We start from the raw sequence: 27,168 nt of genomic DNA on the forward strand, positions 1-27,168 counted from the left end.
GGAAATTGGATTCTTCTCCCAACTCCGAGCCCTTTGGCTTGAGGCTGCCCTGTCCTAAGCCCCTTACTTACAGTGATCTTTTAGGAGTGTGGGTGCTGGAAGTAGTACAGGGGGCTTTGGAAACTGCCAGATCATCAGCCATGATGGCCCAAAGAAGTGAACTGGTGGGAAACTGAACTCTTCTGGGGTGTTGGGATTATTACTACCCTGAGCCTTCTCTTTCAGCGGGCTGCCTAGAGCTGGGAGAGACTGGTGCTTTCCAGGGGTCAGGTCTGAGGATTTCCCTGGGGTGCAGCGGCCAAGGGTAAAGGAGAAAGAAGTGGGTGTAGTGAAACAGGGCTAGGGGTGCAGGTGGAAGGATTGTTGCAGAAGCTTCCAGTTTTCCTTAGGCCTGGATGGGGACCTGTCCAGGGGCAGGGGAAGTAGGACTTCTTGCAGAAGAATGCTGAGGGGAGGACTGTGGGTGGGTCTGGGGAGATCCTAACTCTGAAGGACTTTAGAACCAGAGAGGCCACCGCCGGGCCGGAGGGGCTGTGGGGGAGTTAGAGGACTTCAGGAGGGTGACGTTCAGCACCTGGAACCTTCCAGCTGCCTGAGTCCAGGTCCCCTTCTTGGACTCCCCACTTGTCAAATTTATTCTTTAATCTTTCCCTCCCTCCCCACTCCTTCTGGTGTCTGGATCATGTTCACTTCAGATCTCAAAAGCAGCTATAAAAGAGCAGGGGCTAGAAGTGGAGGCAGGAGGAATTTGGAGGGAAGGTTGTGTGAAAGGCCAGCCACAGCCTCCTTCTTCTCCGCAGGCTCTCCATTAGAGTTTCAGAAACCCTGCCTCAGAGATCTCCATTGTGAGCTCTGGCAGATAGCCCCCCACCTGATTAATCTGCCCCTACTCCCATTTATTTATTTAGATTTTATTTGAGAGAGCATGTGAGAGAGAGAGAAAGAGAGAGAGAGCACGAGCAGGGGGAGGGGCAGAGGGATAAGCAGGTTCCCCGCTGAGCCAGGGAGCCCGACTGGATCCCAGAACCCTGGGATCATGACCTGAGCTGAAGTCAGATGCTTAACCAACTGAGCCACCCAGGTGCCCCTCCCTTTTATTTCATGGACATTCGCTGAGCACATACTGTGTGCTCTGAGTACAGCAGCAGGATAAACAAGTCATTGTCAGTCCCATCAAGATGCTCACCGTCTATGAGCTGACAGACACCAGCATTTCCTGGGGGAGACAACAGACTGAGGAGCTGTGATGCAATGAGCTCCAGCCTCCCTCCAAGCCAGTTACATGATTGAGCCCCATCTGCCTAATACCTTTGGTGTGCGGGGCACAGTTAGGCCCCAGCAGTGTGAGTTGTAGGCTTGCCCACCTGACTGAGATGGACAAGTTGTGTGACCCTGGGCCAATCACTTAACCTCCCCCCTCAGGTGGTTGTGTGGCCCAAATGAGGTTTGTCATTATGAAGGAGAGATCAGGGCCATTTTCATTATCTCATTTTCTCTGTTAGGGGGCTTCCCAGTCATGAGCCTCCATGCAAACTAGACTCACTCTTCTCTACCTGGACTTGGGATGGAGAAGGCAGGCGCTTGTTGGTTTGAAGGCCACGAGGTGTGAGTTGGGTGGGGCCAGCGTGATGCTGGTCAGTTCATTCCAATTCACATCACGTTTATAGAACCCCACTCTGTACGTCAGGCCTTTTGCATACATTATTTCATTTATAAAAGAAATTATAAAATAAATAATAATTCTTATTAACAGCCCTTCACAGGTGGTTTATCATCATCTTCACTGTTTTACAGAGGAAGGAACAGAGGCTCTAAAAGAAAGGTTCTCAAAGTTCCATGAGCATGAGAATATCCTGGGTGTTTGTTAAACGTGTTTGCAGATCCTTGGATCATACCCTCAGAACTTCTGGTTCAGTAGGTGTGCACCCAGACCTAGAACCTCAATTTTTCACAAGTATTCCAGGTAATTCTGATGCCAGTGGTCTACAGGTCACCTTTTGAGAGATACTGATTGAGGATTAGTGACTTGCCCAAGGGCTCAGGGCCAGGAAGTGTTATCTTTGAATCCAGGATTCCTGCCTCCTAGAACTGTGGCCGGAGCCTTGGTTTCTGCATTGGAAATAGGGGTGGCCATTTCTTCCCAACTCCCTCCCTCTCTCTAGGCCCATTGTGAGGATGATCTGAGATAAATCGCTTTTTAAAATGTAGAGCTGGGGGCGCCTGGGTGGCTCAGTCGGTTGAGCGGCTGCCTTCGGCTCAGGTCATGATCCCAGGGTCCTGGGATCGAGCCCCGTGTCGGCCTCCCTGCTCTGCGGGAAGCCTGCTTCTCCCTCTCCCACTCCCCCTGCTTGTGTTCCCTCTCTCGCTGTGTCTGTCTCTGTCAAATAAATAAAATCTAAAAAAAAAAAAAAAAAAAAAAATGTAGAGCTGGCAGCATTGTTAATGATTATGCGAATACATGCAAATGAGCATCCGTGGGCTTGGCTGTTCACTTTGGGAGCCTGTGCTGGGATGTGTGTTTCAAGATGTGGGTCGGGAGAGAGCGTAGAAGAACTTTGGTGAGTTTAGCTTTGGGTTTTCTTAAGGGCTGACCAATGTGGAAGATGAGGAGGGCTGGGGTAGGAGTCTGGGAGAGAGATGGGACCAGAGGCTTTTCTTTCTTCTTGGGTTGTGTGACCCCTAGATCCGAGGCTCCCTGGCCATGGGGACCGACCCGGAGAGGGAAGCCCTGGTTTGTGCCTGGGCCCCAAAGGTGGAGCAAACCTCTTTATTCTAAGACCTCTGGGTCAGCACTCTGGGAGATGCTGGTGCAGTCCCCCTTCCCAGCTCATTGGCTGGAAAGCCTATTATGTTGTTTAGCCTCTAGCCCACATCCCTAATGAAGCCCTAGCTGGGGCAGAGCTTTACTGAAGCCGGCTTCTTTCTTGTTGAACAACCACCGTTTGCACATGCAGCCGGTGCAGCAGGAAGGCCAGAAGTGAGGTTTGAAGATCACCCATTGAGGAGGCTGCAGTGTCCCCCGCAACTGCTTTCCTCCCATTTCCCCCCTTGCCCTTCTGCCCCGTTTGCATTCAGACTGTTCCGGCAGGACTGCTGGCCCCTGAGGGGAGAGTTGGCCCGCGATGCTTCCGGGGGCTGACTCTTTCCGGCACCCCATTCCAAAGCTGCTGAGACCCCAGGATTCTGGAGCTGCTTCTGTTCAGGAGTACCATTGTTCTCCCTCCCCGGCAGGCATCCCTGGGAATTGATGCTAATTTCAGCCTCTGGTCCCTGACTCATTCTTTTTTCCTCCCTGACTCATAGGGTGACCTTGGGTTACTGAAGCCCCTCTCAGTGGGGAATTGTCCCGTCCAGCACTTCACCCCGACCTGGGGGTTAGGTGGGGCAGGGCAGGGCTGGGGGAAAGAGTGAGAGGGGAATGTTTAATTGCTTTCTTTAGAATCACCAAAGTCAAGAGAGTTTTGTGTGCTTTGTGGCTGCCTGGGCTGGACTCGCCAGACTTCTAAGAAGTCTCCCACTTCATCACTGACCCCCAGCGTTCATGAGTGCGAAAGATGAGGGACTGTCCCCTCAGGCAGGGCATCGAGTAAGTGAGACCCCTGGCCCCATCCCCCCACCGCTTTGTCTCTGGGGGAAGCTGCTGCGGGGCAGAGGTAGAGGGTGGGTACAGACACACATTGCCAGAGGTTCTCTCGGGCACAGCGTCGGGGAGGCAGGGGTTAATCCTGCTCTGTCCTGGTTGATGGATTCTAGAATCATAATCCATTAGCTCTGCCTGAATGGAGTGAGGCCAGGCGAGAGCATTCACATTGCTCTTTGTTCTGTGTTTTCGCCATCCCTGCCAGGGACAGAGAGGCTGTGGACATGTACCCCCCCCCTTCCCTGCCATGACCAACGGATGTAATGGAAGCATCTTTTGATTGCTGTTGATGCCACAGCTCACTCTGCTGGGGGAAATTGGCAGTCTCAGCTCTTGGTTATTCAGGCTATGAAACAGATCATTCCCAGAACATCAACCCCGGGGCTTGTACCTGCCTCATTCTGCTGGGCCTGGGCAGTCTGAACAAGAGTTTTCAGGAAACACTGACTGAAGAGAGGTGTGGGGAGGTCAGAGGTAGGTGAGGATGGTGGAGTCAGAAAAAGCCTGGGATTAAACTTTGGGGGTAGATAAACTTAATACAGGCGGTGGCAAGAGTCTGGGATGAAACACACCAGCTGCGATTCTTCTCCCTGTCGGAGAGAGTACCGATTTGTGGAAGATTGAGGCACCTTATCAGAGGGGGTCCTGCTCTCCTGACGAGGTGGCAGCCCCTAAGCAAGCCATCTGTGCCCACCCCCCACAGGTTGCGCTACATGGTGAAGCAGCTGGAGAACGGGGAGGTAAACATTGAAGAGCTGAAGAAAAACCTGGAATACACAGCTTCTCTGCTGGAGGCTGTCTACATAGACGAGACACGGTGAGAGACCCGTGCATGCAGGAAGACACCGGGCAGCCACTGTGATCAGGGGCGGGAGTGAGACGGAAGGCTGGAGATAGGGCCAGAGCAGGGAGGAAGAGCTGTAGGTGGAAATGTCACAGAGTTAAAGGGGCAGAGGAACAGATAGGGGTTTGCAGAGATAGAGACAAACACAGGCATCAAGGAGAGAAGACTGTTTCAGAGCTGGAAGGGACCAGAAACCTCATGTCGTCCTAACCCTCTCACCAGTGGGGAATCCCTTGAGACCTGTCCGGCTCAGCATGGGAGCCGCTGGTCACGTGTGACCATTGAGCCCGAGTATGAGCTGAGACATGGATGTACATGCGACATGCATGCTGGATTTCAAAGACAGAAAAAGGAATGTAAAATATCTCTCTATATTTTGTATTGACTTCACATTGAAATGATACTATTTTGGGTGTATCTGGTTAAAGAAAACTTCTCATTAAAATGAATTTCACCCGTTTCTTTTTACTTTTTTAATGTGGCTACTGGCCAATTTAAAATTACTTCTACGTGGCTAGCATTTTATTTCCGTTGGACAGTGCTGCTGGTCTCAGCTTCCCTGACATGTGGTATCTATTCCATTTTCTGCTTGAGCGTTTCCAGAGTTGGGACACTCACTACCTCACATAGTGGCCTGTTTCATTAGTGGAGGCCTCAGAGAGACAGAAAAACAAAACAAAACAAAAACACCACCACCAAATACGTAGTGAGAGAAAGGAAGGGGAGGGTCAGAGAAGGGAGACACCTGGCATGAGTGTTCCTGAGCTGTGGGGTGTGGCTGGGCTCAGCGTCCCTAGGTTGTGGAAGCACCTGCTGTCTTTCTTCTGTGACTCCCCTTCTGGGGCCTCAGGCAAATCTTGGACACGGAGGACGAGCTGCAGGAGCTGCGATCAGATGCCGTGCCTTCGGAGGTACGAGACTGGCTGGCCTCCACCTTCACCCAGCAGGCCCGGGCCAAAGGCCGCCGCGCAGAGGAGAAGCCCAAGTTCCGGAGCATCGTGCACGCGGTGCAGGCTGGGATCTTTGTGGAACGGTGAGGCTTGCCCCTGCTCAGCTTCCCTCTGCCTCTAGTTTTGTCCCCGTTTCCCGGACACCCTGGGCTTCCGGGACCCCACCAGACTCCCAGTGGTGTGCCCCCCCACCCCCCCGCCCAGAGCTCATCCCCACAGCCCCACCTGATCAGACCCCACTTCCCAGACCTTCATAGGTGGGCTTCTTTTCATTGTTTGCCCTTAGGATGTTCCGGAGAACGTATACCTCTGTGGGCCCCACCTATTCCACTGTGGTCCTCAACTGTCTCAAGGTGAGCCCTGGGTTTTCGGCAGAGAGGAGAAGATTGGGGGAAGGAATGGTGTTTGGGACTTTCAGACTCTGTGTGGGGTGATTTTTGCCTTCCCTTTTAACTGTCGTCCCCATGTTCCTCAAAACAACATTTTGCCCACTCCAGAGGCAAACTCCTGTCTTTTTGTCTCCCCTGCACTGAGAGATACCTGGGAAGAAAAAGGCCCACGTCACCATGTCTTTGTTTTCCTGCTTCCCAGGTCTCTGTAAACATTGGGAAGTCCTCCTTGAAGTCTAACTACAACACTTGCTGCGCTGGGAAGCTCCCCTTGGGAGTCTCCCTGTCTAGTCTGTTGTTTCTCCACAGAACCTGGACCTCTGGTGCTTTGATGTCTTTTCCTTGAACCGGGCAGCAGATGACCACGCCCTGAAGACCATTGTTTTTGAGTTACTGACTCGGCATAACCTCATCAGCCGCTTTAAGGTTGGGCATTATCCTTCCCCTGTTCCTGGGCAGGGCTCTCCACTCCGATCACTCCTGTTCTAAAAGATTGCCAACAAGCAGTTGCCAACAAGCACAGACTCCCTCACTCAGTCTCACTGTCAGGGAAGTTTCCCTGTGCCCACCTGCCCAGCCTTTCTGTCACTTGCTCCATCCCGAGCTTCTGACTTCATTTATTGCTTTCCAGAAGATTCTAGGTCTGCAACCATCCAGCCTAGGATTCTATTCTGTCCTGCTTTGCTTCTTTCCTGTAACTTGTCCTTTCCAGGCTGGCTCGAAGTTCACCTCCCTGTTTCAGCTGTCCTGCCTCTTGCCTGTGGACACGCGAGGCCTAGAGTCCAGATGCTGTCAGCCTGTGCCCTTGGGACTAGAATCTCTCGATTTGTTTCCTGGAGAGGGGTGTGTAGGAGCAGGGAGGAAGGGATAAAATTGGTCACTCCTTCCCTTCCCTCTCAGCTCAGAGTCTCTGTCGGAGGAGTTTTATGGAAAGGATCAGCTCTTGGCAAGGCTGGGTAGGGCTGTATGAGGGGAGGGAGGGTGTGTGAACTCCGTTTGCTCTTCAGCTTGGCTGGCCATGAAGAATATGGAATTAAAGTCTCTCCAGATTCTGGGCCAGGAGGGAGTGTCTTTTGGGAAGAGGGGCTGGAAAAAACCACTTCCATGTGGAAAAACCACACTTGGAAGTGGAGGGTGAAGGGGTTGAAGAGTCGCAATGGGACTGTTTGGTCAGCACTTAGGTGGGGGTGGACATAGATGTTAGAGCAGAGGAAAACATGTATGTTCCAAGTGGGCCATGGGAGAGGTCAAAGGGGTCCACTTGGCCCTTTTTCAGAGGGCTTTGGGAGATCACCCAGCCATCCTCAGCCCCTACTTTACCATAATAGACTATTGGTACATGTGAGCCTTTCCCCAACAAAACTCCTCATTTTACACCAACTCCCGAGAAGGTTTCCAGAACTTTCCTGAGATGCTCAGTTGAGGTTTTTCCTCAGTGCCTTCCTGAGGCCTCTCCTTCTGCAGCTTCATTTTCTTCCTTCCAGTCCTGCCCTCTCCAGGACAGAGAACAGCAGGGTCCTCCTTTTCCTAAGACTTTTCCCAGCTCATGTTTCTCCAAACTGATTCTCAGACATTCTCCAGACACCAGCTTCTCCTAAACTCTGCTTCCTTACCTGGAAGGACTGGTTTTGGAGGACCCCAAGAATAACTGCATCAGGTTGGGCTTGGCCCACCCCCAGTTCGCCTTGCTCCAAGGCAGTTAGAGAGAGGGGGGCACTTATTGCTTTAGTCTTTACTTATGGCAGAGATTCCAGTTGGAGCCGCCCTTCTCAAGCTCCACATTCCCTTCTTGGGCACCCAGCTCCTCCCCTGCGTCCCTTCCCTTCCCTCCAGGGACACCATGGCAACGCAGAAGCAAGGGCAGTTGTCATGGAAACGGTCCTCTAAAATTCCCAGAATTTGGGGCACAGCCCTCCGGGGTGGGGGTGGGAGATGTTAGGGTCTGACTGACTAGTGGCACATCTTCTGTGTCTCATCACTATTGCTCATCTCTACAGAAGCTTCCCCAAGTCCTGAACCTCGCTCTCCTCACAGACACCAGCCCTGCCCTCTGGGAGCCTGAGCCTTTGAAGGAGGCAGACAGACTGCAAGGGCATATACAGAGACAACTGACAGTTGTGGTGCTTGTGTGTGTGTACGTGTGTGTGTGTGTGTTGTGGTGGGCGCAGAGAAAGCCTTCTTAGAGGGGGTGACCCATGTCTGCCTGCAAGGGTCCTCTCTAGGTCGTCTTACTCTTTCCTCTGCTTCTGAACCCCTTGAGATTGGACTGGGGATGGGATGGGGTGGTTGGAAGATAGGAGGGAAGTTTTCTTTTCTTAAAGAGCTCCAGGGAAATAATAATAATTATAGCTACTCTGTAGAGAGCACTGACTAAGTGCCTTGTACTTATCTCATTACATTCAAGGAGGTGGTATTATCTTCATTCTGCCATTAAGTATCAGAGGCACGTGACTTACCCAGGGTCACACAGCCAGCAGGGGGCGGAGCCAGGATGTGAGCCCAGGTCCACCTGACAGCAGAGCCCGTGCTTTTCTCCCTGCACCATGCTGCCTTCTAAAGAAAGATGGCGTTGCTGATCTGTCCTCGGCCGCCTGCCATTCCTGCAGATCCTCCCTGCAGCTCGATTTTCTCCCTCCCACTGCAGATTCCCACTGTGTTTTTGATGACTTTCCTGGATGCACTGGAGACAGGCTATGGGAAGTACAAGAACCCTTACCACAACCAGATCCACGCAGCTGATGTTACCCAGACAGTCCATTGCTTCTTGCTCCGCACAGGGATGGTGGTAGGTGCTGGGAGATCATTCTTCTGTGATTTAGGGTCTTATGGCTGCAGAACTGGGAAATCTAGATTATACTCCCATTTCCCTTTGTCTCTTTTGGTTCCTCTCCATTGGTATCCCAAAGTCTTTACAGAGTCAAATTTTACTCACTCCAGAGAATTCCTGGGTGGACCATAACGTCATGGGCAGCACTGGGAATGTGTGCTGGGATACAGCAGGAATGTTTCAGGTTGGGATACGGGGTGTATTTCACCATTCTGGCAGCTGAGAAACCTGGCCATCTTAGCCCAGGAGCTGGCCTTGAAGAACGGAAGGGCTGGGCTGAGGGGTGTAGCCTGGGGTGGAGGTCTTTGGGCAGTGAAGGGCAGGGTGAGCCCCCTGTCATCCTGTCTCTCTCTCCCAGCATTGCCTGTCGGAGATCGAGGTCTTAGCCATCATCTTCGCTGCAGCCATCCACGACTATGAGCACACAGGCACTACGAACAGCTTCCACATCCAGACCAAGTGAGGGGTGCCAATGTGGCCGGGGCAGGAGGGGCCCAGCGGGAGTGGGGGAGGTTGCCAGAGTCCCCACTTACAGGGGGCTGGACGCAATGACCCTTGGCTTTGCAGGTCGGAATGTGCCATCTTGTACAATGATCGCTCAGTGCTGGAGAATCACCACATTAGCTCTGTCTTCCGAATAATGCAGGATGATGAGATGAACATTTTCATCAACCTCACCAAGGATGAGTTTGTGTGAGCTGAAGGCGGGAGTGGGCATCCCGAAGAGACCCCCCTTCACCCTGACCCTCTCTTCCCACTCCCTGGACCTGCGGCCCATCGGTGCTGTGAGGGCTGATCGCTTTTCTGGTTCTGTCCATCCAGAGAGCTACGGGCCCTGGTCATCGAGATGGTGTTGGCCACGGACATGTCCTGCCATTTCCAGCAAGTGAAGTGCATGAAGACAGCCTTGCAGCAGCTGGAGAGGTGGCACCTGGTGGGGTGTGGCCAGGGCGAGGCCAGAGTGAGGGCTGTGTGAATCGGGGGCACATGCATGGGTAGCTGGTGTGGCCAGATGTAGAAACTCTCCTAGCTCCAGGTGTCTGAGTCCATCTCCACGGAGGGGTGTGTGTGTGTGTGTGTGTGTGACGTGTGCACACGGGCCTGGGTTTGCATCCGGCCCGGGCTGCGGGTCTGCTGGAGGGCACACCGGGCCGGGAGTCTGAAACAGGTGTTCTCACTGCTGCCGCAGGACAGCCCGACCCTGGAATGTTGGGAAAATCATGCAACCTTTCTGGACTCGTTTCCTTGTCTGTGCCGTGTGAGAATGAGAGGCCTCCCTGCCACGGCTTGCCACCGGGTCCTACGTGAATAGGGCTAGTGAGAGAGTCATGTGAGGTTAAAGAAAAAAAACCACAGAACAAATGCCACGATTACATTGACAGTTGCTTAAAAGTAGGTGGAAGGATATGAATGTGTGTGAGAGAGAAGAGACTGTGTGCGGGGGTCCTGAAGGTGTGTGTTCATGTACAGTGTCTCTGTGGGGGACAGCGTGCAATGTGGCCTTGTTGGGGAATGATAATACTTATAATAATAATGATGATGATGATGATTATAGATAACATCTCCTCAGCACTTACTGTGTGCCAGACACTCTACTAAATACTTGAATGTTGTGTGTCATTTAATTTTCAGAACAACCCCATGTGGCAGATTCTGTTAGTATTTCCTGTTAGGGTTGAGGAAAGTGGGATATGGAAATTTTAAGTAACTTGCTGTGTGTCACACAGCTAGTGTGTGATAGGTCCAGAGGGGATTTGAACCCGTGGCCTCTGATTCTAAGAGCTTGGGCTGCTTCCACACTTACGGGCGCGTGGGTGCGCCCCTATGTGCGTGTGCGCGTGCGCGTTGCCTCAGGGGCTGGCGGAAGTTCCCTGCAAGGCGCTGAGGGCTTGTGATGGGAAGTTAGGAACCGTCCAGGTTTCCTTCTCCTGAAGGATCAGTCTCCCTTCCCTTTCCACCCGCTCTGACCAGGATTGACAAGTCCAAGGCCCTGTCTCTACTGCTCCATGCTGCCGACATCAGCCACCCAACCAAGCACTGGTCGGTTCACAGCCGCTGGACCAAGGCCCTCATGGAGGAGTTCTTCCGCCAGGTAACCCACCCCTGCCCTCCTTCCCCTTTGTTCTCCAGGTGCCCACTCCGCTTCCAGATCTTCATTCAGCTCCCTGCGGCTTCTGCCCTGATCCTGAAGCCCTGGGATCAGAGGTCATTTTCCTAAAAGCTTAACTGTGGTTGCATTCCATTTGCATACCATGACCATTTCCAGGTCAAGGGCACCGAAATTCCTCTTCTCCCACAACAACCCCGGACCGCCCCCAGCTGCACTCCGGCCCCCGGTAGTCTGAGACACCCCCTCCAGCTTTCCCGCCCTCTCTTCCCCTTCAGGGCGACAAGGAGGCAGAGCTGGGCCTGCCCTTTTCTCCCCTGTGTGATCGGACGTCCACTCTGGTGGCACAGTCGCAGATCGGTGAGTGGCCTTTCCTGTTGGGCGGAGAGTCCTGGGAAGGGGCCAGGATGCTTTCTGGGCCGGGGCCAGGGCTCTCTGAGTCTCCATCCCTCAAAACCAGTCTGCCTGTGGAGTGAGCCTGTGCTGGGCATGGGGTCCTGGGTGGAAGGCCTGGGGGTGCAAAGGTGGGGTCACAAAGACATCGTTGCAAAGGCTGTCCCCACCGGGAACTTTTCAGCCTGGGTCACCCTGTCTTACCTATAGCTGGGGGTTCCAGCCATGCAGGGCCCTCTGCCCAGCCCTCCGGGTGGGACCTCTCCATTGTGTTCCCCCTTCACCGCAGGGTTCATTGACTTCATCGTGGAGCCCACCTTCTCTGTGCTGACTGATGTGGCCGAGAAGAGTGTCCAGCCCCTGGTGGATGAGGACTCCAAGTCTAAGAACCAGCCCAGGTGAGGGTGGCTGGGGTAGCCAGGTCCCCTGGTTCTGGGGGAGGGAAGAGGGACTCACAGAGAGCACTGATCACTCCCTCGGGGTGGTGGAGAAGCAGGCTACCCAAAACTCGGGAGTCTCTGCTGCACGTCACACACAGGGGTGGAAGGATGGGACCAGAAGGGTGTGACCTGCCCCTGTGGTCCCCTCCACCCATTTTTCGTTAGCTCTATCTTTATTGCCTTTCTGCTAATCTCGTTTTTATTTTCCTTCTAAGTAGGAGGGAAGGTGTGGAAAGGAAGGGGTGAAATTGAGGGAAAAGGGGCACGGACTTGGGGGTACCCAGCAGAGGGAAAGGGGAAGGATAAGTCTCCCTAAGCCTCCTCCTGGTCTTCCATCCCCACGCCACTCTGAGGGCTGTGAAGGCAGTTCTGGAGTGGGCTGGGTCTCACCTCTGGAGTTGGGGGGGCCTGCTTTAGTTTCCAGTGGCGCCAGCCTTCTCTGGATGTGGAAGTGGGAGACCCCAACCCTGATGTGGTCAGCTTCCGCTCTACCTGGACCAAATACATTCAGGAGAACAAGCAGAAATGGAAGGAACGGGCAGCAAGTGGTGGGTGCCGTTGGACCCAGGGGGGTAGGGGTGGGGGATGAGGGCTTATGGGGAGGGTGGCTGATGGAGCAGTAGCAGGTCCATTTTCCTTAAACCCCTGGAGCAACCCTTTGTTTGACTCTCAAGAGTTGAGAATGGAACTGATCAGACTAAAGTAAGATCACAGGAAAGACTGTCTAGCTGATTGGCCCGGACTGTTCTAGAACAGGGACAGGAGAGGAGATAGGAACAGCCATATTCCACAGCCCAAGGGACCCCACGCATATTGTGGTCTGTAAATGGTGCCCCAGTAGATTTGGGTAACTTGGTGGCCTTGGCTGGGAAATCTCTTCCATTATGAGTGAGTTGAGGGTTGTGAATTTTAGCAAGGCTGGGGAGGAAGGCTGGAGAGGCTCTCCCTAAGTTGGCATGAGTTGAATGTAGCTCATCTTGAAGGCAGGAGGATGCATGAGAATGCTTTACCTTTCTCTGCATGTTCCTGGTGTTCTGGGGAAAAATATTTCTTGGTTTGGTCCCAACTTCGTAAATGCCCCTTTGCAGGCGTCACCAACCAGATGTCCATTGACGAACTGTCCCCTTGTGAGGAAGAGGCCCTGCCCTCCCCTGCTGAAGATGAACACAACCAGAATGGGAATCTGGACTAGCCTGGGGCTGGCCCAGGTGAGCCTGTGTGGTGGAGGGGGAAGGATCTTGAGATTCTGTAGGGAGTAGAAAGAGCTGGGTGTCCGACGTGGCAACTTTGAAGGGTCATCGCTGGGGTTCAGTGGATATGAGGTTCTCCCTCCCTCTTCCAAGGGAGGAAAATGGAGGAAATGAACATATAATTGGGCCAGGGCGTGAGTGGGAAGCAGGGAAGTTTTTCCACCCCTCCCGTCCAGTCCCAGCAGGAAGGAAGGAGGTGGCTCCTCAGAACAGGGAGGGCCTGAGCAAGGCCGTAGCCAGCCTCTCTAGCACCTTTGTGAGGCCCGGGGAGCAGGGCCCGGCCAGGACGCAGGACTCTGTGAGGTCAGTTGCGCATGACTTCGATAGCAGCCCCCCCGCCCCCCTTGGCTGGGCACCCTCTGCAGGCATTTTTTGCACAACTGTATGTGGGACCAAGTGGGGGTTCTGGCGGGACTTGAAGAAGGTAAGTCAGGCTGGAGATAAGGCAAAGATCGGAGCACTGAGACCTCTCCCTCTTTCCCAGGTCCTCAATGAGTCCAAAGTGTTTGATGTCATCAGCACCATCCATCGGGACCGGCTCCCCCATCTGCTCCAAGGGAGCATGGAGGTTGAGGAACAGACAACCCACCCGAAGGCCAAATGCCAGAGATTGTGGGGTTGGGGGAAGGGCCCCTCCCCACCCGACACCCATTGGGGCGCACTTTAATCTCCCAGCAGGAAGTCTGGGGAACATCAGGCTCCCAGTGGTCACTGTGCCCATCCCCCTGCCTCTGGACTCCCCCCACCCCTCCCCCTGCCCCCATCCCGAGGCCAGATGGCTGGCTGGGAGTGGGGAGCTTCTTGGAGGCCTCCCAGGGCCCAGGGGGGAGGGTCAGAGATGCCAGCCCCTGGGCCCTCCCCCATCCTTTTTGCCTCCAAGTTTCTAAGCAATACATTTTGGGGGGTTCCCTCAGCTCCCCCCAGATCTTAGCTGGCAGGTCTGGGTCCCCCTTTTCTTCCCCTGGGAGGGGCTGGAATAGGATAGAAAGCTGGGGGTTTTCAGAGCCCTGAGTGTGGAGAGGGGGGTGGGCTTCTTCAGGGCATGGGACCTTTCTAGGGCCTGGGAATGCGGGGGGTGTTCTCTTTACCCCAGACCTACACTGCTTCAGCGCCATCCCCAGCCTCCCCGCCCCACCCCATTCTTCCTTCCCTCCTATTCTGAAATGTCGACTAGGGGAAGAGAGGAGGCCTTTCCTGGGGTCCGCAAGAATTTGGGGTTGGTCTAGGCCCCTGGGGTTTGTCAACTACCCTGGCTGTCCTGAGCCCTTTGCCTCCTTCCTCTCCCCTGGGGCTGGGAGGCTCCCATCCGACCAATGTCTGTAAAGTGCTTTGAGGTTTCCCCAGCAAAGCACCTTCAGGATGCATCTTATGAGCACCGGCAGGAGAGACCAGCGGGGTTGGGGCCAAGGGTGCACGTGAGGGTGAGGTATAATCCAGTAATCCTGCATTGCTATCAGAGGGTTCCTCCCCTCCTCCCCCTTCCAGCGCCTGCGCACCTGCAGGCACCAAGAGGCCCCTCCCCTGGGACAAGTGGGGAGTGGCGGGTGGAGGCAGATGGCAGGGACTCAGGGCTGCAGCAGTTGTGTTCCTGAAGAGAGCCCGCCAGGCCCTGTGCCCCATCTCCTCAGGCTCCTTGAGCAGCCTTGTCCCAGCAAAGGCCCAAGTCCAGGCGACTGCCCTCCTCCTATCCTGTAAATACCAACCATGCATTTATACAGTGGGCCCCGTTCGTGTGAAGTCCATATCCATGGTCTCTTAGACCTGCCACCTTGACACTTGTCCCTCCTACCCCACCCCAAGTGGGGCAGAGACGCATGTGACTCACCCCTGCCCTTGGTCTCCCAGAACCCTGCTATAGCCAGAGATCAATAAAGAAGGGAGACCAGGCCTGGCTGTGTTTCGTGTTCGCTGGATGGAAGTCCACCGAGCATCTTCACATACACCGTCTCTTTCAAGCTCGAAAAAATCCTGGTGTGGTGTTCTCCCTACTATGTATGTGGGTGGGGAGGCTGGGCCCAGAGAGGGGAGGTCTTGACTGAGGGCACACAGTAGGGATGGCAGGAGTGGGACTCCTGAGGCTCTTTCTCTCTACCAAAGTGCTTCTTCAGTAAGGAAGGGCGAGTCTTGCCTTCCCTCCTCCCCTCCCCACTCCACCACCTGGAAAAATCAAAAGCAGCGGGCAGGAGAGGCCTGGCTGGCCATGGAAGCTTCTTCACCTGTGCTGGGTTTTTGTCTTTTGCCCTGGCCCCTCCGAGTCTCAGACCAGGGAGAGAGCTGATCTTTCTGGCTCCCAGCCAGGGCCTCTTTGTTAATAGCCACTGTGTTCTCAACCTATCTTTGCTACTGGGTTGGAATAGGGGCGGTGGTCTCATAGCTGGAGGAGGGACCATATTCTGAAGCCTGGGACTCACTGAGGCTTGGAGGACAAGGAGGCATCCACACAGCATCCCCTCTTCCCCTTGGGCCAAGGGCCAGGGTGCAGTTCCCCCCCACCCCTTGTCCAGCAGGCGGCGGCCACAGGACAGGCACAGCTGGACCGGCCTTAGAACTCCCAAGTCTCACCCGGCTGCAGGGCAGGCCTGCCGTGTGCTGGTATCTTTTCCTCAATTAAGAGAAGAGAACCCAGGCCTTTCCTTCCTTCTTGGTGCCCTGGAAGTTAGTCCTTACACCTGTCTGACCCCCATCTTTCTTGCCACAACAGGTAGGGGCAGGGTTGGGGGAGAGAACTCTCCCCACCCCCAACCCCCTTCTTAAGGCTCCAGCCCAGCTTCCCAATTTCCTCCTTTCCAGACCAGCTGGGCAGAAGGACAGGGGGCTGCTGAGAGGGCAGGACAAGAAGGGAGGGAGAAAGGATTCTCCAAACCAGGAAAGAAGGAAAATACTGAGGACCTAACACCAAATTTATCACTTTTTAAAAACAAGAGATTTTCCCTAAAAGTGAAGAATAAGAAACAGATCCAGTGTCCATGCATTCCCAACTGCAGTCTCCATTCCAGGATACCTCCTTCACTCTCAGACCTGTTGTGGGGGAGGGGCAGAAAGAGAGGGCGAGTGAGAGACCAGAGGGCCCCCTGTCCCCACCCTTGCTGCTCTGCCCGTTGTCAAGTGTCTAACCTCTGATGTCCCACATCAGTCCCCCCATGTGTCCCACCCACGCAGTGAGGGGGAACTGTAAGACCAAAGCCCGCGAGGCTATCTCATCAATGCCTCCGCTCCAGGCAGGACATGAGGATCTCCCTTTGGGTTCCAAACACCTTTTCTCAGAAAGCCGATGGCGGACTGCCATCACCCATTCCAGGAGCCAGAAACCCTAGTACTGAGCCCAACCCCAGTCCGTCGTCCTGCGGCTTCATCCCATTTCTCTTTGTCCGTGGATACGTAATACCCCCAAATCTTCTTGCCTGAGACGACAGCTTTTCAGTGACTGGAGCTGGTCCTTTGTTCCCCCTTTCCCTGATTCCAGATCTTAGTCCTTGCCCGTATCCACATGGCCTGCTCTCCTGGAGACCAGGCCACCCAGCCCTGGGCTCTTACCGAGTTGGCTCCCTGGGAATCCAGTGGTGGTATATGGGTTGTGGGCTCCTCTGTGCTGGGTTTCTCACTGCCCCTCTCCTGAGCCTTAGGGATGGGTTCTGCAGGCTCTAAGGAGGGAAAGTGGGCGGTGGGAGGGAAAGGCAGTATTCATGAAGGCTGGCAGAGGTTGCTGCTCTTCTTACCCCATCTGATGCTCCAGTGACCCCAGAGACAGCACAAGTACCAGGCTGGGGGCAATCGGACAGGACCAGTGGTGTCTTCTCTAATCACAACTATGACTACAGGGTCATTATTATTATTATTTTTTTAATTTGCAATCAGAAATTAGAAAAAAAAAAAACCTTCAAAGGAGAGTGAAAAAAAGTTTGGGTACAATTTGGCTAAACCTGACCTCGTATGGGACTATCTGTAGTCTTTATTTATCCCATTTAGTGGGACCATTCAGTTCACTGCAGAAATATTAATGTGTTTGATTACAGGGCGCTCTGCTGGGGTGTTACGTAATACGCAGTGTGTGTACCATGTCACCTTCATGTAGTTGGAAGAACTCTGGATTCTGGAATCCACGTGGGATCAGGGACTGTGGGCAGGTGGTAACAGCACTTCCCATTTATTGCCTGCTTTGTATGTGTCAGCTGCTGGGCTAAGAACTGGTCTCATTTTACTTTCACAAACAACCCAAGGCCAGAGGCATCATCGTTATCATTTTACAGACTGAGGTTAAGGAAGTTGCTGGAGGCCTCTGGGCTGCTAAAGTGACAGAGCCAGGATTCTAGCCTGTGAGTGCTGTTCCCATTACAGTGGGCTCGCACCTTCCAGCAGGGAGCTCTGCGGCTCGAGCTGGGAGGGGCTGTGGTCATTCAGCAAGGAAAGGGGCACACAGGCAAATACGTGCAGTACATATAAATACATCCATATTCTTAAGACAGTTTCTGGCTACGATTAGACCCCTCCCCATGATGGGTAAGGTCTGCCTCCTCCTGGGCCAGTCCCTCCCCAGCCTGAACGTACTTTGTGCTTTCCCAGATGTGCCCAGCCTTAACTCCGCTTCTGTGTCTGTGATCCCAGGTGGGCAGGGCTCCTGGGCCCCTGTGCTCTCAGCGGCTCCCTCAGGTTCCTCTCCCTGCTGCTGTTGCCCCAGGTGATGTTCAACCATCATCTGGAGCTCTGGGGGCACAGAGAAAGAGAGGGACATGACTGATCAGAGTCTCCTCTGTGGACTCTCCAATTCCACAGCCCCACTGAAGGGCCGTCGGACATTGCCGGCCTGACTTTTCCATCCTCTAAGATCTGAACTGGGCGGGGTGTGTGTGTGTGTGTGTGTGTGTGTGCGTGTGTGTGTGTGTGTATATCTGCTGGGCAACAGGGAGGTCCTAAAGCTACACAATAAAACCTATTTCCTTCAAAAGTAAGGGAGGGGAGGGGCAGGGCCTTCAGGAACCAAAGATCTTCCTGACTCGCTGGGATACTCCATCTCCCGTGGGGGCAAGAGGAAAGACTCCATTTAGATTCAAGAAATACTCGAGTACCTTCTGTGTGGTGAGCACTCCATATTCTAGTTAGCTGCCATAGTGAGGGGGTACTCAGGGCTCAGTAGGTGAGGCAGGTTCCCCCAGGCCTCCCAGCTAGTCAGAGGCAGCCCAGACTGTCTAGCAACAATCCGACTATAATAAAGGCAGCTTTAAGGACTTCCCAAGGATTCCCTCCAAAGGGGTCATTAGGTCCACTGCTCCGCCTCAGGCACAGAGGGGAAGGAAGGGACGGGAAGGGGGGGTCTTCCTAACCTTTCATCGTGGGTGTGGTCCTCGTCACCTTCTTCCGTTGCCGTGGAGACATGGCCAACGTGGACTGTAAAGGACACAGAGCACAGGTGGGGGGCCAGCCCTTCTCCCCCGCCTTCTGAGCCTTGCCATGCTTTTGGATTGGAGACTGGGGGTCAGTTGTGGGCTTCAGAAAGTGGGGGGCGAAATTTCCTGCTTCCCAGCCGCTCCCCTCCCCCACACAATGGTGAGCAAGGAGACTGGGCTTGGGGGATACGGTGTGTGTGTATGTGTGTGTGTGTGTGTCCGCTCGTGCTCCTTTGAGGGGATGCAGAGGAGAGGGAGTCAAAAGGCCCTTCAGATTGGGTGGGGGCTGAGGAAGAATCCCCTGAGGAGTCATTGGGTTCTCTGGGCTTTGCTGAGTGAGAGGGACCAGCTCACCTTGAGAAGCGGGTTGGGGATCCGGTCTTCATCTATCTCTGAGGGGAACAGGGAAAGGAGAAAGTGAAGAGGACTGAAAACTCAGGGGTCCCTACAGAGCTGACTTCCCAAGGGGAGGAGCCTCGGCAATCACCTCTTTTCTGATCTGCCCCTACGAAGATGGCCCTGATGGCTGCCCCAGGCCCGCTCCCTTCAGGCTCCCTCCTGCCCTGCTTTCTTCCCCGCACGGAGTCCTGTCCTTGACTCTGTGGTCAATCTCTGTCTACATCTTTGCCTCAGACCTGGAGATTCCTGAAGAAGGATCTGTGGTCCTTTGGCTCTTTTCCTCCCTCTCCTCCCAACCACTGTCCCCGCCCCAGGTCCAAAACTGAACCCTGCATGGGAGGGAATCCCGGATAAAGAACAGCAAGTTTATCCCGTGCAGGGACGTACAATCCTTTTTGGTAGCTGGGTGCAGGCCGGAGGCTCAGGCATCCTGAACTCCAGGCTGGCTTATGAGCATGACCACCTCTCTGCCCCTGTCCTGGCAAGCTCCCCCATACTCTCGGAGACCTGGTTCTCTCCCCAGGCCTCGTTGGGCATGCGGGTGATCGGAATACCAGCTGCTCCCTGAGCAGCGTCTGACCTTCGCTTTCCCCTCTGGGGGCTGGGAAGAGGGCTGATGGAGGCGGTCCCTCCCCCTCACAGCTGTCACTGCCTCTGGGGGTGGGGGCCGCAGCATCTCAGTTGCTGGAGAAACCTGGAAGGCTGTTGCCATAGCAACCGGCACTCAGTTGACCACCCCAATTCCTGGGGGGGCTTAGGAGCCAGGTGCTCTCCCTCCCCTGCCCCAGCACTGCTCCATCTTGCCAAAGCAAAGGAAATCCTCCTGCGACTGCAGCCACCGCTTTCCCGACCCCAGGGCTGAGGAGCTAGCTCTCTCTGACTCCTCTGATCGGCCCTCTAGCCGGCGCCCGCCTTCTCTCACTGGACCCGGCTGTCCTCAGCAGCCCCCACGCCCTGCAGCGACCCATCCCTGGGGTTACCTGGGGAGGACTGGTCGCTGGTCAGCACGAGGGTGGCAGGCGTGGGGCGGCGCCTCCGGATCTGAGGGAAGAGGTCAAGTGCACGTGGAAGCATCGAAGCCCCACCCAATCCCACTCAGCAACATAATCCCCGCTTACTATCCCTCAAAAAATGCCCCATTACACGGAACCTACCATCCCAAGATGGACATTCCTGGGCCCACCCCTCCCCCTTGGGGACCCAAAAGACCCCCCACCCCCCTTTCTGTTTCTGCATCTCCCTAGCGCTCCGTCTCAGCAGCTCTATCTGCTCTCATGCATGGATCTCCGGCTTGCTGTCCTTCTGTCCATCCTGACCAATGGTCAGAAATAACCCGAGAGGGCCAAGGCTTTTCCCTCAGTGGTCCAGCCCACCCCCCCAAAACAGACATTAACCTTTGGTGTGCCGGCATCGGTGGAGAGCACCCCTCAGTCCCCACCCAGCCTGGGTGGACGGCTCAGGGAAGGTAGGGCTGAAGGTGCATTTCTCTGGCCCACGAGCTGGCTTTATTCCCCAAAGTCCTCCCTATCTTGGGACACACTACCTTTCTAATTTGTCAGGAAATGTGGTCTGGGGAAATCCTCGTCATGGTAAATAAAATACTAGCAGGAGTCTAGTCAGGGCCTAAAGTTACTGAAAAGTCTTACCCTGGACTCCAGGGTCCAAGTCTAAGAAATTAACATATAAAAGCGGACGTCCGCTGGGCGGTTGCTGTTCTTTTGTCCATGCTGCCAATAAAGTTGATTGCTGTTGAAGTCAGTCCAAGGACTCCTGGGACATGTGGTTTTTTTCCCCTTTCTCTGGAGGGTTTAGAGGATTGGAAGTGAGGGGACCCGTGGGGCTGGAGTCCCTGCAGCTCCCTCCAGGGCAGAAGAGAGGAGGGAAGGCTAAAGGGGCTGGGAAAGGGGCTAAAATTATCCAGGGCTGAGAGTAGTAGGGTGAGGACCCTGAAGGATCAAATTCCTCTCTTTTCTGTGTCCCATTATTTAGTATCACTACCCTTGGGGGTGGGGTAAGACTCCTGCCCTTCTCTATGCCCAGAAAGTGGGTATCAGCCCTAGCAAGAGGCACAGTGTTAGTCTGAGAGGGGGACTCTCCCTAAAGAAATGGGATGCGTACAACGGGGGGTACGCTGGGGTAGGTCATTGTTTTCTCTGGAGATTCCAGCGACATCTGTTTGGGGTGACATTTCAAGGTCCCTGGCAGTCCTGTGTGTGTGTGTGTGTGTGCACACGTGCGCATACACATCGGCACTACACAAACATTAGTTGTGAGTCGGTCTGGCCGTTCCTGATGCAGAGGTGCGGGGCACCAGCAGGCGGGCACGTTGGCATCACATCTGCGGGGTGAGGGCCATCCCTTCCCTAGGGGAGGACTCCCTTTTCTTTCTTTCCTGCTGTGGGTGGAGGGGGCATGCTGGCTGTGGAGGAGTCAGAGAGACAGGGAGAGGGTGGGGGTGTTAGTGGAAGTTGGGATCCTGAGAAGGGACCACAAGCACGTCAGAAAGGGCCTTTGAGAGCGCAGCAGGGCTCTGTGATGTTGGACAGGTCCCTTAGCCCATTTCTTTGCCTTGGACAAGATTTCTAGGCACTCAGAGTCTTTGAGAATTTTGATATCCTATAGCAGAAGGGAGTCAGGTCAGCCTTCCTAAAGCACCTCCCAGGCACCTGAACTACTGGGAAATGAACAGATCATCTCTCTTCTTTCTCTTGCACCTATCTCAAATTCTAGTGCTCAAGGGCACCTGGTGCCTTTGCCTCTGATTTGGGGCCAAACCAGTCATGCCAAAGACCTGGTAGTTGTGGGCACCCCTCCATCCCCTGCCATTCTATGCTCCATAACTCATAGCTTCTAACCCCCTTTGCTCTTCCATGTCCATCTGGATTAGGAGCTCCTGCCACGCCTGGAGCTTTTTGATTGGGTAACACACTTGGGCAACACAGCAAGAGGGGCCGAGGTTAGAATGCAGGTAGAATTTCAGGTCTAGTGGACACCAATTTTGGAATATTAGAGAAAAGCAGGCAGAAGTCCCAGCTCTTTTTTCACTCTGGCTCCTTACCACTGTCTTCTCCTCCTCCTCTGTTTCCTGACCCCTGAACCAGCTGGCCTACCCCCTCCTCCTCCCAACACACACCGACACCTGCCTTCTCGAACACCAAACAGATGCAGGTGTCAGGCAGTGAGACCTGTCTATGCCGGTGGGAGGCAGTCCTTCTTGTCACTTCACCCCTAACCCCCCCCCAGCCCATACTCATGGGGCCTTTCTTCTGAGTCTGAGGTTATCTTAGCCAGTCCCCTGCCTCCGGGCATAACAGTCTTGCCCCTGACTCTGGGGGAACACTCCCCAAGCTCGGGCTCTCCACCCTCCTCATCCTCACCAGGCCTGAGGTCTCCCCACAGTCCCTCCTACTGTCACCCCTTCGAGGTCTGGAGAGGCGGCTCCCCCCAGGCCAGGGAGAGGGGGCGGGGGCAGGTTCCTCACCCCTGCCCACACTTTGGGAAGCTGAAGTTACAGGGAGAGTGTGTGTCCCGACCCTTCCCTTCACACCCTGACCTTATTCCACCAAAGCAAGACAGAGGACATCTCTCTCCAGCCCATCCCAAGAGGTCACAGTTTTTTTCAGGTGGGGAGGCCCAGCCAGAGCCCTGGGAGCCGGTTGGGGGGAATGGAGAACTGACCTTGTGGCCAGTGGATATTCCTTAGGAACAGGGATGTCCAGGGAAATGGACAGAGAACACAGAAAGAGGTGGAGCAATGAGCAAATGAGCAAATATTTGGTAAATGGGCGGTAGTAGTGACCACGGGTGGTCACCCTCTCCACACACATGCTCACTCTCCCTGAGACACACACTTGCTCACACACTCTCATCCACTGCTACCTCTGCCAGGCGGCTCCGAGCTAAAAATAGATCAGGCCCTGGGCTGGGCCAGGGCCTTGGACTCCCACCCACTGAGCCAAGGCCAGCACAGTGCTGCTCCCTTGCACAGGGGGTCCCTTGCACCCAGCCCCCAGAAAGCCCCTGCCTCTGGCTTGCCGGTACCATTCTCTCCATGCCACCCCACTCCCTGGTCCAAAGGGCAGGAGTTGGGACTAGGGACCCACGTGTCCAGACATGCAGAAGAGGGGAACCTCGGCCTCTGGACCCGTCCACCCCTCTCCCCAAAGCCCCAGCCCTTTCGGTTTTCCCCAGCTCCTTCTTCTTCTCACTCTCTGGGGTCAGACAAGGTAGCCTTCAGTTAGGGGAGGACCAGGGAGGCGATTTCTCTTCTTTCAACTCCTTTCGACAGCACCAGGGTCCCTCCATTACCTACCTTCTCGCCCCCAACCCCACCCCCGCCCCGAACCCCTCCCGCAAGGCTGCCGTACCCTTCGGCGCCCCCACCGAGCTCAGAAACTCTGCGTGGGGAGGGGGGTTGAGTGGGTGGGGGATGCAAGCCTGGGGAAGGGGGGTAGGGGTCGTGTCCTCAGGCAGGCCCCCTCCCCCAGGCCTGGGAGGCAGAGAGCGACCCTCCGCGGGGGACAGGCTTCGAGTGGAGGCGCTCGCCCTCGCACAGACGGGGATGTGGCTCCAGCGGTGGGGGAGGGGAGAGAAGACCCCCAAACCGATCGCGGTCGTCCTCACAGGGGCGCCCTGCGAAGGGCGGACGAAGCGGGTTTCTCAGATCCCACAGCCCAGGGGTCCGTCGTCCGTTGCTGGGCGAGTCCCCTGCCACCCCGCCCTGCTCCGCACCTGCTCCGCCGCCTCGGGGTCAAGGTGCGGCTCCAGCAGCGGGACCGTGAACTGGATCTTCCGCGGGCTGTTGTCTTGCTCCATGGTTGGGGCGGCGGCCGCTGGGCCGGCGCTGCGGCGGGCGGGCGGGCGGGCGGGCGGCGGGACTCGGGGCTGGGGCGGGCGCGCTCCCTCTCCGCTCCGCTCGGGCCCCGGCCCCAGCCCGGCGCGCTCAGCTCCCGGCTCCCGGCCCCGCGCTCCCGGCTCCCGGCCCCGGGGACTCTGCGGCCGCCGATTGGCTCCGCACCCGCCCCTCCCGGCCCCCTCCCCCAGCCCCCCTCCCCCTCCCCCAGCCCGGAACCTTAACCCCGTCGTGGCTGCGCCGCGGGCTGCGGGAGACCCCGCCGGCGGGCGAGCCGGGTGTGGCCGGGTCCGGGTGGTGGTCGGCGGCCCCGGCCCGCATCCAGGTGTCCTCAGAGTTCCGGGCAGGGAGTGGGGGGGTGGGGAGCGGGACGGAGAACTTCTCCAGGCTGGGACAGGTTTTAGGAGTGGGAAGGTGGAGGGGCGCTGCCAAGAGGAGGCGGCAAACGTGAGAGGAAGATTTCATTTATGATCTGAAAACGGGTTGTCTCATAGAGCAAAGAAGGAAAGGGGATTTAGGCATGCAGCAGGAGGGGTGAAGGCTAGACACGGAGAGAGACTTGTCCTGGAGAGGAAAACACTAGGGCAAAGGTGAAAACTTGGAGGGGAGGGGTGCGGTCCCGGCGCCGACAGTTCCCTCGGCCGACAGGGAGGGCGAATTGGAGATCTTAAAGGGTCTCCAGAGGCCAGAGCCTCTCTCTTGAAGTGCGGATGGGAGTGGGTGGAGGGCTCCGGGAGAGAGGACCATCTGGGTCTCAGCAGACGGAGTGTTGGGGGTGGGGAGCCGATAATGCTTGTGAAATAGATTTCTCTTTCTGCTTGCTAAACTATGGGTCTGGGAAAGCAGGTGAAAGGCCTTCGAGGGGAGAATGCTGGGGGATGAAGAGGGAAACTCCTGGTGGGGTGGCTTGTTTACAGATGGGGTTGGTTTCCAGTTCCACTACTGGCAGGATCATGAAAATGATCTGCTGTAACTGAAGGGATGGAGGTTAGACTCGGTGAAGAACTTACCGCGTTGGTGTAGGACCAGATGTCAATCAATACCAGTGAGTGAGGCAGATAGGATATTCTTAGGAGCTGGTGGCACCCTGCCAGGGCCTGGGGGTCATTGGATGGAGGGAGAAGAGATGCTGTGGCCCTGGGGTGGGGCAGGGCTGGATGCATCACTGGGGGAAGAGAAGGACTGGAGGTAGGGAGGAGAAGGGACAGGGAGTTCTGGGGGAGGGGCTGGGCCAGGGCCAGGGCAAGAGAGCTGTTTCTTGGGGCGCCTGGGTGGCTCAGTCGTTAAGCGTCCGCCTTCGGCTCAGGTCGTGGTCCCAGGGTCCTGGGATCGAGCCCCGCATCGGGCTCCCTGCTCGGGGGGGGGGGGGGAAGCCTGCTTCTCCCTCTCCCACTCCCCCTGCTTGTGTTCTCTCTCTCGCTGTTTCTCTCTGTCAAATAAATAAATAAAATATTTAAAAAAAAAAAAAAAAGAGATCTGTTTCTTTAGCTTGAAGACCGGCACCTGGCAAGTTCCATACAGATTAATGCCTGGTTCTCTGGGGTCCCTATGATCACCCTCTCCTCTAAGGGCTCAGCCTCAACTCTTAGTTGCCTCCTCTCTTGGGCAGCCCTTCCCTGACCTGGATTTCACGGCTCCTTCCCCTTTTTCCTCCCAAAATAACCTCCCCTGTCCTCCCCGCTAGCCAAATTTCTTTACACGTGCCAGGCCCAGCTCGGTTTTCCCAGGGCAAGCCTGGGGTTATAGGGACCCAGTGGGCCAGCCAGACCTCCATTTGCATGTTAACTGACCCCATTTTGCTGTCACCTGGACTCTAGGAATGACCTCCTACACTCAGTCTGCACTCATAGGGTCCCTTTGCATTCTTTTTAAAAACTTTTTTCCTCCAGTTTTATTGAAAAATAAGCGACATACGTCACTGTATAAATTTAAGGCATACATACAGCACCATGGTTTGACTTACATATATTGTGACATGATGACCACAATAGGTTCAGCTAACATTCATCTTCTCATAAGATACAATAAAAAAGAAAAAGAAAGAAAGAAGAGAAAAAGGAAAAAATTCTCTTTGTGATGAGAACTCAGGAGTTACTTTGTTAACAACTTTCCTGGTGTCTCATAGAGCGGTGTTAGCTCTGGTCATCACGTGGTACATGACATCCCCAGCACTTATTCATCTTAAATCTGGAGTTTGTACCTTTTGACCACCTTCCTCCATTTCCCGGTCCCCCTCCCCTCTGCCTCTGATAACTGCAAATCTGATCTCCTTTTCTAGGAGTTTGACTTTTGTTTTAGATTCCACATATAAGTGAGATCATACAGTATTTGTCTTTGTCTGATTTATTTCACTTAGCATAATGCTTTCGAGGTCCATCCATGTTTCCTTCCCACTCGCCCACCTCCTAACCACACATACACAGAACAGGGTCCAAAGTATCCTCTAAATAAGTGACTTGCACATCCCTTACCCCATTCCACGAGGACCCTGGAACTTGAAGCCAGCATTATCACACCCTTGGATCTCTGGGGCTTCAAAATCTCCTACTGAGGCTCAGTTTCCTCATTTGTAAAATGGGAGAAGAGTCCCTCCCTGATAGGGTTGAGTATCATATGAGGTAAGTGCCTGGCACATAGAACACCCTCGATTAATCCATGGCTGCCGATGTTACTGTCTTGTCATCTCCTAGCAGGGCAGCAGTGAGGGGAGTCGTCTCTCCAGGCTCTCATCAGGAGAACCTTCACCCCACCCCGGTCATCCAGTTTGCCTGGGCCTCTTTCATATTCCCCCTTTCCCCTCAGACTTTGGTCTGGCCATGGAGATTCCTCCCAAAGTCCTACACCCACCCTTCATGTTGCTTCCTCAAGCTCCAGATTCTCCGAACCCCTTGCCCTGAAAGCTACAGGTAAGGAGAGGGGCCCAGGTTGCTCAGGCTTTGGAGAGATGGCTGATGGGGGGGCTGTGTGGGAAGAAGGGTCCCGGAGCAGCCAGTGCTGGGGTGGAGGCAGAGGAAGAGAGAGCAGGGAGAGGGAGGAGAGAGCTCTGGGTACGGGTTCGGGCTTGCTTCAAGAGCAGGAGGCTGGGTGCAGGTGGGCGAAGTGTTTGCGGGTAGCGCGGAGGTGGAGTGTGGCCAGCTGCAGCCTCTGGGGCTGGGGTCTCAGCGTGGGCTAGAACGGGGCTGTCTGTGTGTCGTGTTTTGACCTTTATTCATGCCCAGAGCTGGCTGAGTGGCTGTGAGTGTGTGTTGAGCTTGTGGGGGGAAGAAGGCAGGCGTTGCTCACACACTGGGCTGGGGAGGCATGGAGGGCCTGCCACCTGCTCTTGGGGGCCCCTGGTTGGAGGTGGAGCCTGCTTGCAGGTGTCTGCGGGAGGTATGCTCGCGTGTGCAGGCAGGCGTTGCCATCCCTGCCGCAGCCGCAGCCGCTGTTCCGCGCAGTGCACTTCTGGCTCCATGAAATATTTAAGGCTACAGGGATGTGACTCGGTGACGCAGTCACTTAGCCTTAGTGCGCCCCCCCCTCCACTGGACTCTGGGTTAATGGGGCTGCTCTTTTCGTTCTCAGCACGTTCTGCTTTTATTTAGCTGTCCTCCTTACCCCCACTAACCTTCTCATGCATTAATTCACTAATCCTCGCAACCCACCAGGAGGGAGGCACGTATTAGGATCTTTATTTTACTTCTCACGGGTGGGGTC

The 27,168-nt window shown here is 55.1% G+C and overlaps 2 protein-coding genes across 8 annotated transcripts in view; one reads left to right on the forward strand and one right to left on the reverse strand.

Annotated features, from left to right (window-relative positions):
* Positions 1–14,731, forward strand: part of PDE1B (phosphodiesterase 1B) — a 26,572-nt gene extending 11,841 nt beyond the window's left edge. For 2 of the 5 annotated variants that reach the window (XM_006728717.3, XM_006728718.3), the window contains 14 exons: positions 4,344–4,457; positions 5,335–5,517; positions 5,721–5,787; positions 6,133–6,249; positions 8,468–8,608; positions 9,009–9,109; positions 9,218–9,343; positions 9,473–9,574; positions 10,622–10,742; positions 11,036–11,117; positions 11,440–11,548; positions 12,008–12,138; positions 12,679–12,798; positions 13,325–14,731. In XM_006728717.3, coding sequence (XP_006728780.1) covers positions 4,344–4,457; positions 5,335–5,517; positions 5,721–5,787; positions 6,133–6,249; positions 8,468–8,608; positions 9,009–9,109; positions 9,218–9,343; positions 9,473–9,574; positions 10,622–10,742; positions 11,036–11,117; positions 11,440–11,548; positions 12,008–12,138; positions 12,679–12,782 — 1,498 coding nt within the window. In that variant the 3' untranslated portion in view covers positions 12,783–12,798; positions 13,325–14,731. Of the gene's footprint in view, positions 1–3,504; positions 3,587–4,091; positions 4,115–4,343; positions 4,458–5,334; positions 5,518–5,720; positions 5,788–6,132; positions 6,250–8,467; positions 8,609–9,008; positions 9,110–9,217; positions 9,344–9,472; positions 9,575–10,621; positions 10,743–11,035; positions 11,118–11,439; positions 11,549–12,007; positions 12,139–12,678; positions 12,799–13,324 lie in introns of those variants that run through there. The other 3 variants (XM_031020083.2, XM_081821779.1, XM_081821780.1) reach the window with 3 other exon arrangements.
* Positions 14,732–15,719: 988 nt separating this feature from the next.
* PPP1R1A (protein phosphatase 1 regulatory inhibitor subunit 1A) lies at positions 15,720–23,597 on the reverse strand. Of its 3 annotated transcripts, none has more exons than XM_081821817.1 (7): positions 23,352–23,584; positions 19,601–19,661; positions 18,576–18,613; positions 18,159–18,288; positions 17,386–17,541; positions 16,375–16,481; positions 15,720–15,858 (listed from the first exon to the last, which is right to left on the reverse strand). In XM_081821817.1, the coding sequence occupies exons 1-7, from the start codon at positions 23,433–23,435 to the stop codon at positions 15,853–15,855; spliced, it is 582 nt and encodes a 193-aa protein (XP_081677943.1). In that variant the 5' UTR covers positions 23,436–23,584; the 3' UTR covers positions 15,720–15,852. The 3 variants fall into 3 exon arrangements, with proteins under 3 accessions (XP_081677943.1, XP_006728787.1, XP_081677944.1); XM_006728724.3 differs by having other exon boundaries at positions 18,159–18,222; positions 23,352–23,578; XM_081821818.1 differs by lacking the exon at positions 17,386–17,541 and having other exon boundaries at positions 23,352–23,597.
* Between the last annotated feature and the right edge of the window lie 3,571 nt (positions 23,598–27,168).

This window comes from Leptonychotes weddellii, chromosome 5 (genome assembly GCF_054177405.1).
Source record: "Leptonychotes weddellii isolate Sample4059 chromosome 5, ASM5417740v2, whole genome shotgun sequence".
NCBI classification, from domain to species: domain Eukaryota; kingdom Metazoa; phylum Chordata; class Mammalia; order Carnivora; family Phocidae; genus Leptonychotes; species Leptonychotes weddellii.